Here is a 13906-nt window from a genome sequence, read left to right as displayed (position 1 = left end):
CGTAGGTTAATACTACATAACCTCCGGATATAGTGGGTTAAAAGGTCCCTGGAGTCATTGATCCAACTTGAGAATACTATCGTCGTGATGAAGACTCGTCGGGCAATAATATCTCAAGAGAATCTCCTCTAGGCGGGGTCTTCGTATCTTCCCAACAAGGAAGACTCCTTATGGATGTCCACTACGTAACCACCAACTTAATCTTATGGTTTTTCTCAGACTCGGGTAGAGAGCCCATCTCACGGAGTACCAATAATTAGAGATCCCCGAATATGACATCGTCAATATACAATAATTATGACAGAATAATAGTAGAATAAAGATAACAAACAAACAAGGTTAACACTCAATACAGAAACTGAACTAAGTTAGGCTTCACTCTCTCTTGCTTGGAGCATGGATCCCCAACAGATTCGCCATCTGTCGCATCTCGAAAAAAATGCGATTCCTCGCGATGGACGCGGAAAAATGTCATTCGAACAGAGCCGCCACCGAACTTTATTCATTCCAATGAAGGAATAGGAAAATATCGATAAAACCTTTTAGAAAATAGAATAATGGTCGTCGCAACCATATTCGGGTTCGGGAGTTGATTACGCAAGGGGAAGGTATTAGCACCCCTCACGTCCGTTGTACTCAACGGGAACCTTTTAGTTCAATTTTGCGATTTGAGTGTCAACTTATGTTGTTTGTTTTTTCTAGTGATAAAAATATTGAAAAGAGATGGGTGGAAACCTCAGAAAGGGGGAAAGAGGAGGTTTTTTATTAGTGTGCTCGCGAAGATACATCAATCTCCTGCCTACGTATCCTTATGGTGCAATAAGGAAATCAAAGCATTTGTAGTTCGGGCAACTACGATTAATTTGTGTGTTTTGTTTTATGAACGACTGTGTAGGTCGGCGTTCTAAAGGCTAAACGTTGGCTTATCTACTCTCGGCGGAGGCTTAAGCACTGGTTTGTTGTGCGCATTAGAAAGGATTAACAGTGTTCTTTTTGAAAGAAGGGTTTTACTCACACGGGGGGTGACAAGTTGAGTTAATATGTTTGATGTCTTGTTTGACTGGTTTCGATCGCACGAGGGCGAGAAAAGATAGGTGTGTTGTGTTAAGATATTTTTGTCGGATGACAATTACTCGGATAGTCGAGTAAAACAACTCGTATGCTAATAGTCGAGGAGAGGAATCAAAGGCTCTAGAACATCTTCCTTTCCATCCTTAATTGTAAAAAGGATTTAATAATAGTTAAGGTATTTTGACCGGATGACGATTACTCGGATAATCGAGTAAGACAACCCGTATCCTAATAATCGGGAAAGGGAATAGAAGACTCTAGACCACTTTCTTTTTCATCTGCGTGATTATGAAAATAGGTTTGTGTATGGTTGATGTATTTTAGAATAAACGACAAGTGCTCGAATGGCTGAGTAAGACGACTGATATCCAAGCATCTGAGAAGAGGAATTGAAGACTCAAGACCATCTCCCTTTTCGTTGGATTATTATGAAAATGATTTGATTGATTTATTGAAAAATGACAATTGTTCGACTGACCGAGTAAGAAAACTCGTATTCAAACAATCGAGAAGAGAAGTTGAAGACTCAAAATCATCTCCCTTTTCATTTTGTTATTATGAAAATAATTTGATTTAGTCTTGGTTTAAGGTTCGTAAAGAAACGACGATTGTCTAACTGACCGAATGAGAAAACTTGTATTCAAACAATCGAGGAAAGGAGTTAAAGGCTTAAAACCATCCCCCTTTTCGCGTAGATTATTGTGAAAATGATTTGATTAATTTTTTGAAAAATGACAATTGTTCGACTGACCGAGTAAGAAAAATCGTGTTCAAACAATCGAGAAGAGAAGTTGAAGACTCAAAATCGTCTCCCTTTTCATTTCGTTATTATGAAAATAATTTAATTTAGTCTTGTGCTTAGGTGGATAGAAATGACAATTATTTGACTAACCGAGTAAGAGAACTCGTATTCAAATAGTCGAGGAGAGGAGTTGAAAACTCAAAACCATCCCTCTTTTCATTTCCAAATGAAAATGCATTTGATTGTGATTAGGTATTAATTTGAATAAAAATACTCGATGTTGGGTCGAGGTTTTAAATTCATGTTTTGTGAATAAATTGGATTTTATTTAGTGAATCGATCATCTACTCGATTAATTAAAATCGAATAGGTATCATTGTAAGAAAGCCCAAGAGTAAGCTATGTGAGATTGATGGTGATGCCTTAAAGTGATCGACTTACAAAGGTGTTTGAAAATGGGCTCAACTTTGAATTGAGAATTGTGCGGTTTATTTGTGGTTTTGGATTGATGATGACATGGAGTGGAATCGAATTTTTTATTATGAAAATATGATGTAAAAGAAATCGATCAACCTTTAATTATTAATTTATCAGAATCTGGTTAAGTCGATTAACTGAATTAATTAAGATTAATTATCAAAATCATTTAATTATCCCCAAATAATTAAGTTAATTAAAATTAATTAATTGAAATGGATTAATCAAACAAAGTTTAATTAATTAACTATTTTTAAACGAAAATGAAAATAAGTGACAACATTGATTTACTTAATTGAATCGGTGTGCTCAAATCGGTTTGTACATAGCGACCATGAAACTAGAATGTCGTATGTGAGATCTAAACGTGGTGAAAATATATAATTAATGTATTGCAATTTTTGGGGTATAACGACATGTAAAAGTCGAATCCATTGAATAAAGAAATCGATTATGCCACAATGAAAATCGAGCGGTCCAATCATAAATTTTATTTACTATACTTACTAATTACAAGGAGTGTCAAAATTAGTGGGCCTATTTATTTTTGTATTCAAATATAACACCACAATCGGCTCACATGGTTAAGCAAATTGGTAGATAATTTACAAACAAAAATCAATCTGGATTTAATCAAAACATGTATATACACTTCTAAAACGGAAATTGTGGCTTATAAACTTCCGAATTGAACCAAACCCCGGAGGCTATGTGTTAAACATGAAATATTGAGTTTCTAATAGCCATTACAATTAATGAAAAAGGGAAAACGAAATTACTGAACAATATATCACTGTACGGAGCGCTCTTAAAATTTTAAACTCAATCTTCACCGTTCTTCAACACAGTCCCATTCTAACTATTCATAAACAGATGCTAATGTAGACTGATAAAAATAACAATGGCAATGCACACCAAAAGAAGAGATTCACAATTGATTGTAGATGAAGGAGGCGAGTATTACTTAGGAAAGGTGGAACGGACTGCGTACAATGATTAACAAACAAACTCCATAACATATCTTCACGCGCACAATCAACGGTGCGATTGGCATGAAATCAATTGTCGGAACCACGATTTAACGTAATGAAAAGAATAGAACAACAACCCATATGCCAACAGTCAACAATAATGCAAAATCACAACTGCAACTAAAAAATAATCAAAATAGGGAACCTAAGTCGATCGAAATGTTACCGAGTGGAAACGGTGTAGCCGCCGAAAACTCGTAAGGCTGAGTTTCGTGAAGTTGCTCGCAAGGTGATGTTTCAGTAGCATCGGCAATAGCGAGAGTTCGTCAGAAAAAAACACGCGAAGAAAAACCAACCGAAACACGACTATTACCGCGTTATTGTTGTTAATGGTTGCCGGCGAAATGGAAGGTGAAGATTTGGTGGACGGCGGAAAGGTTGAAGAAAAAGAGCGGAGATGAAATGGTTGTTGTATGGTGGTTCGCCAGATGTTGATGGTTACAGTGGGTTGGAGTGGAAGAAAGTGTGTTTTCCCGGTGGTTTTTCGTTATGGTGGTAGTCGTCGGAGTTGCTCAAGGTGAGTTTTGGTAGTCTTGTGAGTGGTTGGGTGTCGGACACGGTTGAAAGGGTGGTTTCGTTTGCCGGCGCGGGAGGAGTGCATATCGTAAAGGGGGAGCAAAGAAGAACATTGATGTGCGGCCAGTTGTTTGTGAGTCGCGACGAAAAGTGCGGTGTTGCGGTGGCTAGATGCGGTGGTTACGAGTGTTTGAGTTGGGTTGTGGATGGTGTGCGTGTGGTGGTGAAAACGCGTTGGGAGAGTGAAGAAAAGGCATAGAGGAAGAAAGTGTTTCTTCTTCTTTATTTTTTTTCTTTTCCGCGTGAGGGAAGTTGTGTGTGTGAGAGAGAGTATATGAGTGAGTTTTTTTTAATTTCCTTTTCTCTTGCAGTAGAGAGAGTAGGTAACATGTGATGATTGGGTGGTCCCGAAAACTTTTTTTTATTTTTGCTTTTTATCCTCTTGCATTTAATGAGTCCCCGAGAGAGTGCTAGTTGTCTTCTCTTCTTATTATTACCGTTGGAGGGATTATATTGGTGTGAGTGGGAGTGTGCCTCATGAAAAGCGAGAGACGTTGGAGAGCATTGGTGGTTCCCACCGGAATTTTTCTTTTTTCTTCACATGGCCGCCAACTGTTGGTTTTGAAAAGGGAGAGATTTTTTGGATCTTTCCTTATTTTATTATTGAATTAATTATTCAAAAAGTATTTTTTGATTTTACTTATTACTACTATTATTATTTTGATTAGATAATGGAAAATGGCATGGATTGCAAAAAATAGGCCATTCAGTAATTTGAATCATCGATTCAGATTGAATCAAAGAAGCACACAAAGAAATACACTATTTTAAATAAATCAAAATACCTATAATGCCCTTTTTAGATGATTTAATCGATTTAAAATAATTTAAATCAATCGAATCAAAAAAATAAATTCCAACTTCTAAAATAAATATGATAAAAATAAAATTAGGACATGGAAAATTCTATTTATTTTTTCTGAATATTTTGGCGAAAGAATAAAATTAAAACGACTAAAAACGAATAAAAATCGGGCGAAAATTTGCTCGAAAAATTAAATCGGACGCACTAAAATGATCAGCACGAAATATACTTATTGAAAAAATACAACGTTTCTTTTAATTTTGAAATAAATTTTCATCGGTTAAACGGCTCAGGCGGGTCAAAACGCAGCCGAAACAGTCGCTGAAAAATATAACGAGCACACCAGGTTAAACTACGTGAACCGTAGATTAATAATACTGGCGTCAGTAATTTTAATTTTGAAACTTTTTACCCACTGATTTTGCACATTCTTGAGAAATGATTTAACCCATTTGTCTGTATTTTCAATAATTTATTTCGATAATTTATTTCGACTGATATTTTAGGTATTACTCATAATGAAATGCATGTCATGCTGTGCATATGATGCAAATTAAGAATGAAATCAAATTTACAAAAGTTTAAAAATATCTGGACAAAATTGAGGAATGAGAGCAACCATTTTTATTAACCAACCCAATCAATATCCATTGCATAACTTCCAAAGCAACCCAACCATAAACTAATTGATAAGTGATGTGCCCCAACAATATCTAATTCTTCCAATAGTAAGTAGTAACCCAAAGATAAATGAATCAATTTAGGCGACTTAATTGACTAAACCTTACCCAAACGAACAATTAATGGGAATCAAACAAGCCAACGATAGCTGCCTTCAACAATGACAACTGACATAAAATTTTCATATATCAAGAAGCAAAACACCCATTTCCAATTTCATTTTATGAATCCTAAATTTCCTAACACCCTTACCTTAAACCACATGGCATCTTGCTCCAACATAGATACTTTGCCAGAGGATTGTGTTTCAAAAATTCTATCCTACACATCTCCAAAAGACGCATGTACTTTCTCAATGGTTTCCTCAACTCTTCAATCACCTGCTAACTCTGACACACTCTGGAGAACCTTCTTGCCCTCTGATTATGATCACATCCTCTCAAGAACCCTCAATCCCTTAACTCTCCAACCTTCTTCATACAAACATCTCTTCTACTCTCTCTCCCAACAACCACTTCTCCTAGACAAAGGCAACATAGTAAGTACTAGAATTCACCTTAATGATTTCAAACTTTTTTAAAGCTAGCTATTGATTTATGATTTACTATTTTGTAATATTATGCAGAGTTTTAAATTGGATAAGTGTTCGGGTAAAAAATCATATATATTATCTGCTAGAGAATTGTCGATAACATGGAGCAATGATCCAATGTATTGGAGCTGGAGACCAACGACTGAATCAAGGTAAACTAAACTATTTTAATTTCAAGACTAATTGTTTAAGATAAGATGATCATGTGATTGAATCAAACTGTTTAACGTATTGATCATGTAGAATTCTAATATACCCTGATTAGGTGTGAATACTCTTACGTATCATATGAGAAACGTGTATTATATTAATGTTTAACATTGATCTTATCACTATTTGAATATAATATCTATTTAAAGTTATTATATGAGACACGTTTATTATTTAATGGTAGATAACTTTATAAATTTCTCTTTATCAACATTAAATTGTTCACCACATCGCATCACAATTAGATATTTGTTTGAACAATGGGAACCTAATCTAACATGACAAAAATTAAAAAAGACCACTTAAAGATATTGAAAAAATTAAATATTTGAGTTTAATTACATTTTGGTTTCTTAATTACCACATTTATAATTTTTTTACTTTTATACGATAACAACCTGGTTAGACTAATACATAAGTATAAAAAATAATAATACTGCATAGAAATCTATATATACCTATTTAACTTAACTAACACATATTTTAATTTGAAATTTAAATAGTTTTGATTTATTGTCATATTTTTAATTAAGAGTTAATGGTCTGTATTTTTAAATGACATATAAATTTATGATTAAAATTTTATTAAGATTTTATTTTTACTTTTTAATAAAAAACATTGTTGTCATTCTCCTCCTCCCACATTCTTAAGTGCAATTTCTGTGCTAGGAAGAGACAAAAGGAAGAAAAAAAATGAAAACAGGAATTGAAGATAAAGTTAAATATAAACGTGATAAGGACATGCACCAAAAATAAATAGTTAAACGTGATAAGGACGACAAGAAGGAAATCTTTTTCTTAAATTTAATAATTTTGCAGATTTGGTGAGGTGGCAGAGTTAAGAACAGTAAGCTGGTTAGAAATAAAAGGCAAAATAAGGACCAAAATTCTAACACCAAACACATCATACGCAGTTTATCTCATCACAAAGGTTTCACATCGTGTGTACGGACTTGATTCTGCTCCGGCTGAGCTATCACTTTCAGTGGCCAACAAAGTGCAAAATTCTAAGGCATATTTGTATAATAAATTTGAGGATAACAGAAGGAAAATGGAACGAAAGGAAGATAATAGTTACGAGGGGATTCAAGTTCCTTCGAAAAGAGATGATGGGTGGATGGAAATTGAATTGGGAGAGTTTTTATGTGATGATGAAATTGAAGATGATGAAGAGGTTAACATGAGTGTTATGGAGGTTGGTTATAGATTGAAGGGTGGTCTCATTGTTGAAGGAATTGAAGTTAGACCAAAACAAAGCAGAGGGTAAAGGTTTTTTGTTTTACTACAATAATGACATTCTTTTATTGCCAAGTAATTTTGTCTTTAAAATAAATAGGAAAAAGAGATGGATAAATGTGTAATTAATTATAATACATAGTGAATTCTGTGCAAAATTATACTAGTAGTATATTTTAAGTGTAACTTTTTCTTTTAATTCATCAATGCACATTGATTAAAAAACTTGTTTAAAGAAAAGAGAAAGACATGTATTTTTATTTAAATTATCTTATTATATATTTATTTTCCTATAAAGAGGAAGATATCAAATTGAAAGTGATATAACAATTTTAAAAAGAAATTAATATTATATTAATAATTGAAATTTGAAAGGTGTAACAATCTGATTTAAATATTTGCTTATTTAATTATTTAATTAATTTAATTGAGTATTTTATTTTATTTAAATAATTATTTTGGTGAATATATGATAAATTTGACTAAATTAATTAATAATTTAACTGGAAATTGATGATAAATTGAAGAACTGAACCAATGGTCTGAATTAAGAGAGTTTAGTGGTGAGTGGACGAAAACTATTTAATTGAGCAAAAATTAGGAATTAATTAGAATAATATATATTTAAGTTAGAAAAAATAGTTTTGGAGATCCTTTTCTATTAGAACGTGAAAAGAAGGAGATTATAGAACAAAAGTGGAGAGCTAGAGATATGAAGAAGATTAAAAGTTAGCCTAGAGTGTTTTTTTGGCGCTAATGATCCAAGGATGCGGGAGTTTAGCAATTTTTTACTCAATTTTTATATATTTAGTGTGTATATTATTATATTATTGTTAATAATGGCAACATTACTTACCATAGTAACTTAAAACAGAAATTATGCAGAAGAAAAGAAGAGAAAATGTAAAAAGCTTTAAGTGTTTCATGAGTTGCATCACATAACAGATCCAATGCTATATATACATATACAAAGTTTGTTAGATAAAGTTGTTAGATCTAACTAACTAACAGAAAAGAAACTAACATAAGTATATGTATACACAAGATAAATACGCTAATACATATTATTTTGAATACACTTAAGCTAATATCCCCTTTCAACTTAGACCGCGGATACTACAAAGTCCCAACTTGACTAAAACATATGATAAAGTTGGAGAATGAATTGGTTTGGTGAAAATGTCTGCTAGTTGAGCTGTAGTAGAGAAGGGGAGCAAATGAATAATTTTGATTGAAGTTTTTCTCTAATCACATGACAATCAAGCTCAATATGTTTTCTCCTCTCATGGAAGGTGGGATTGTGCGCCAAATAAATGGCCGATTTGCGTCACAAAACACAGAAGTCGGTTTGGAAAAATTGACCTGCAGATCCTTAAACAAATAATGAAGCTAATGAAACTCACAGGTGAGTGATGCCAATGCTTTATATTAAGCTTTTGTGAAAGAACTGGAAACTATATTTTGCTTCTTGGATTTCCAACATAGAAGAGAAGAACCTAACATGATACAAAAGTCAATGATGGGTTTTCAAGTTTCAGAACATCGAGCCCAATCAGAACCAACAAAATCACATAATTTGAGAACACTAGAAGAAGAGAAAAAAATACATTTAGCAGGACAAGCCTTCAAATATCTCAAGGTTCTAGTAGCAGTTTGATAATGTGGCACACGAGGCTGAGAAACATACTGGCTCAGATATTGTAGCAAAAATGTTTGTATATGGGAGAGCATATATGGTATGTTAAGACAGAAGAAAGAGGATAGTTGGTATTATGAGTGGCCTTGTAAAAAGGTAATGAAGAGGATGTATGGTAGCAATGCTAGTCTGTTAGGTATCTGGGAGGGTTTGGTGTTCTGGTTGAGTGTCTCAAGGCATTATGGTATGTATTTTGAAGGGGAATAATAAGGTTATTGGTTAATGACCGAGGATTCTGAATTGTATCAGGGGATGGACCAAAGGATATTGGAATGCTAGGATATGACTGGACATGTTAAGGAGAGATATCAGGACTAGAGGTTGTAGAAAGAGAACCTGATGTATCAGTACTTGTGAGAACTTGGATAGGCATATTGTGTTCAGCAAACCTATCATGTATAAGCATATTATCCTGCCTAGAGTGTTGGTCAGCAGACCTAGGGGGAAAAGGCATATCACCCAAACCAGTATCGCATATATTGATAGAAAAAAGGGATGTAACATCATTACTATTGTCTGAAAAAGAAAAAAATGTTACAAGTAGGAGATCTATCATTTGTACTTGTGGTAGGAACTCCATCATTAACATCATCTAGTGTGTGATATTGTGGATCATTTGTGGAAGGATTATTAGAGGATGGGATGTGTTTGAGTGGAAAAATGTTTTCATAGAAAATGACATTCCTAGAAACACAAATATTTTAAGGCTGCAAGTCATACACAATGTACCCTTTTGTACCTTCCTTATAACTAAGAAAGAAACACTTTCTTGGACGAGGGTCAAACTTGGTCCTATGATTCATAATAATAAAGGCAAAACATGAACATCCAAAAATATTTAAGTGAATTAGAGAAGGAGGTTCATCGAACAACAGTTCATAGGGACACTTTGTTTAAGTAAGGGAGATGGCGATTTATTTATGATGTGAATATCATGTTGAACATAGAAATTCCACATGTTCAAGGGAATGTTGGAATGAAAATACAAGGATCCAGCTACATTCAAAATATGTTGATGCTTCCTCTCCACCACTCCATTTTGTTGGGGTGTCTCAATACATGAATTTTGGTGGATGATGCCCTTGGGCTGAAAAAATGAGGACATGGCTACAAATTAGGTGCCATTGTCATATCTGAAATATTTGCGGGACTTTTTTAATTGGTTTTCAATGTATGCTATAAACTGGATAAGGCTTAACTTTGTTTGTTCTTTGGTTTTGAGAAAAATAACCCATGTGTATCTTGAGTAATCATCTACTAAGATAAGAAAATATTTGTGACCTAAAGTAGACATAGTGGATAAATGTCCCCATAAATTAGCATGCAATATATCAAAGGGAGAAGTAGAATGTGTAATGCTATTAGATAGGTGGATGAAATTCATTCCTGACAATTTATGTCTTCTTTCCGTTACTTTAATTACTTGTGCATATGTTTTATTTTCTACATCTTTTTACTTTCAAACCCTTCATTAAGCTTAGAAACATAGAGACCGTTGAACGACATTTGATGTCACACTAATCCATGTGGAGACGATAAAACAAAATACTTACTTGTGTTTGCTGCTTTACCACAACCAACAATACACCTGAATGCAAGTGGGACAATATCTCGATGGACTTTTTGACTAGGTTATGAATACTCTGAGATGGAGTGATTCAATTTGGGTGATTGTTGATAGTATGACTACATCGGCTCATTTCATACCGATTATGACTAGTTTTTCATTACAGAGGATGGTTGAGATGTACATTAGTATTGTTTTGAAGCTACATGGCATTCCGTCAAGTATAGTTTCCGATAGAGATCCGAGATTCACTTCCAGGTTTTAGGAGAGCTTGAAGGAAGCTCCAGGTACTACGCTGAGATTAAGTTCTACCTACCACCCACAGACAGATAGTCATACTGAGAGGACTTGTTGAGGGCATATATCTTAGAGAAGGGAGGTACTTGGGACAACTATCTACCATTAATCGAGTTTACTTAATAATAACAACTATCATTCTAATATTGAAATGGCACAATTCGAGGCATTGTATGGAAGGGGATGTAGAACTCCTCTGTGTTGGTATGAATCTTGAGAGAGTGATGTACTTGAACCTGAGATTGTTCAACATGCTGTCATACCCCAAAAATTACCCATCATTTTTCCTAAAAAAAAAAGAAAAAAAAAAGAAAAAAAAAGAGAAATTTTTTTTTTAATTAATTAATTAATTAATTAATTAATTAATTAAATAATTAAAATAAATAAATAAATAAAATATAACAAATTATTTTGGACTTGGGTCTCCCTCATTCCAAGCCCATTACCCACGAAATTAGTCTATAAGTACTGAAGTTTCAGTAGGGGGAGTTACACTTGGAGTTTACACTGGGAGATTTACTGGAGAAAGAAGGAAGAGAAGCAAAACACTCTGAGGTTTCCTTGGAACAAAACCTTGAGGAAAAAGAAAGAGAGAGAACAGAGAAGGACGGATAGAAACTTTGGCATAGGAACCCTGCCTACCCGGAGAATTCAGAGTAAAGAAACCCTGAAGGCAGCCCATCTGCACCGAAGCCATCGCCGTCCAATTCCTGCTGCCTAACTTATTCCGATACTACAAGTGGTCAATCCCTTCAACCTTGAATTGGCAAACAGGTTTGCGTATCTCTATTGTTTATACTTTCAATTGGCCATATCTACATATATAATGCATCATGATTAAATGTTGATATATAATTTGCTTTCGTATGGGAATTTAAATATGCCTGAATACCCTGAATGTTTGACCATGTTATTCCTGTGATAAAATGCCATAAAATTCAAAGTTCCTAACATGGGGCTGTTTTCAAATTCAAAATCCGTGGCCTTCGCTAGGCGAGGCAGAGGCGAACGAGACAGTACCTGATTCTTCTAGTCTGTTTTTTTTATGTTTTTATCATAGCCATGCATTATTTATCCTATCCTATTCATTGTTGTGATATTTCTCCGGTGTAATCTTCGATTGCACCCTGATTTGGTGTTCTGACATGTTTCTTTTTTTTGAGTTTCGTAAAGGTTCACATATCCCAGGAAAAGGTTATTGGCTAGGTATTCCACTTTATTTGTGGGATACCCTTGTGGAGTTTCACCCTAAATTAATTTTTTAATGTATTAATTTCTAATGTATTAATTTTTTAATATATTATTTTTAATAATTTTAATGTGGAGTTTCATCCTAATTATATAATTAATTGTAAAACTTTGCCTTTGAATAAGTGATCTTGGACCTCTCTTTGTTGCCTTACGATTACGATATTACGGTCATGTCCCGCGAACGTGGGGATACCCTTAGCAAAGACCCTTCGGTTAAATCATCATAAAATAAATTATAGTCCCTCGGATGTTGCCTTCGAATATACAACTTTGTCCCTCGATGACCCTCCGATGTTGCCTACGGTTAAATGATGATAGTCCCTTCGAATGCTAAGGTATCCTCATAACTGTTGCCTTCAATGACCAATCGATGACCCTACGATGACCCTTTTACATCCAAAGGATAAAACTACTTATTTCTCAATAATAAGGACAGTTTTACCCTCATAAGGATAGGAAATGCCCGTAAAGACCTTGGGTCGGTATAACTCTTAATTGCTGGCTCACAACTTAAAACATTTTTTTTGCACCTCACACCTTTCAAAATGCCTTTAGAAAATCACCACTTGGTATACATTCATACTAGAATCATTACCGAGTTATATTTTTCTAAACAATTTTCAAAACTAAAACGGGATAACCACTTTGTATACATTCATACAAGAATCATTACAAAGTTAAATTCTCTTTTCAAAACAATTTTCCAAACAATTCACAAACACTTTTTTAGACAAAAATAATATAAGTGATCGAGCAATTAAGAGCCCATGGATAACCATGGATACAAAGGGTGCTAACACCTTCCCTTTGTATAATGTACCTCCCGAACCCAAAATCTAAATTAAGGTCTTTCCTGTTCTTTTCCACCTTTCCTTATTGGATAAAAGAAAAGTCGGTGGCGACTCTTGCTAACCGCGACATTGCGATAAAAACACAAAAAGTCCAGTTCACCGTATGACAGAACTGGCGACTCTGCTGGGGACCCTAAATATTTAAAAAGAGAGGTTACCTTAAAAACAAGATCACTTATTCAATTTGTCTGATTTATTTTTAAGGGGTTGCTTGGGTATGTTATGCTTGAGTGAAAGATCCTACACCCGGATCTAGTGTACCTTAGGTAAGTAGCAAGAGATCATCGCGACTGTCCGGCGTATACTGGAATGGTCAAAATGATGGCTACGGTTAATGTGGCACTTTGGATGTCCTGATGTTCCTCATGTTAGTTGAGGAAATATTTGGCATTCGCGTGGTGTCATAAAAGCATTAACCAGACCTTTAGAACCCTAATTGACTCATCCTGGCCATTAGAAAGTAGTGAGATAACTGGCTTCGGTTCCGACTGGAGTTGGTTGAGACTCGATACTACACTCTTTGAGATTGGACTTTAGGGAAGCTTCGGTCAACCACTTGGTGTTGCACTGAAGTGGACTTAAGGAAAGGTCAATGATTTGAGATCCTTCTAGAACCCGGTTACTATTCTAAGACAGGTTGAACCAACCAAACTTCAGTGGGGAGGGTATTTACCTATGGAACTCACGCAAGCCTTAAAACCTAGGAATGATTGTTGTGTGACTTGCTTGTGCTTGTTATTTATCTAACAACATGACATCATAACAACATAACATCATAACATCATGGCATTGTACTAACCATTTCAAGGATTTAGGGATTTAA

The 13906-nt window shown here is 34.5% G+C and overlaps 1 protein-coding gene across 1 annotated transcript; it reads left to right on the top strand.

Annotated features, from left to right (window-relative positions):
- The first annotated feature begins 5415 nt into the window (after nt 1–5415).
- On the top strand, nt 5416–7582 carry LOC127096842 (F-box protein PP2-B15). Its single transcript, XM_051035380.1, has 3 exons — nt 5416–5921; nt 6009–6127; nt 7005–7582. The coding sequence occupies exons 1-3, from the start codon at nt 5544–5546 to the stop codon at nt 7450–7452; spliced, it is 945 nt and encodes a 314-aa protein (XP_050891337.1). The 5' UTR covers nt 5416–5543; the 3' UTR covers nt 7453–7582.
- Nucleotides 7583–13906: the final 6324 nt, after the last annotated feature.

The sequence above is a fragment of the Lathyrus oleraceus genome, chromosome 6 (genome assembly GCF_024323335.1).
Source record: "Lathyrus oleraceus cultivar Zhongwan6 chromosome 6, CAAS_Psat_ZW6_1.0, whole genome shotgun sequence".
NCBI lineage: Eukaryota > Viridiplantae > Streptophyta > Magnoliopsida > Fabales > Fabaceae > Lathyrus > Lathyrus oleraceus.
The sequence above is the reverse complement of the archived record's forward strand: the minus strand, read 5'-3'. Positions and strand labels throughout refer to the sequence as shown.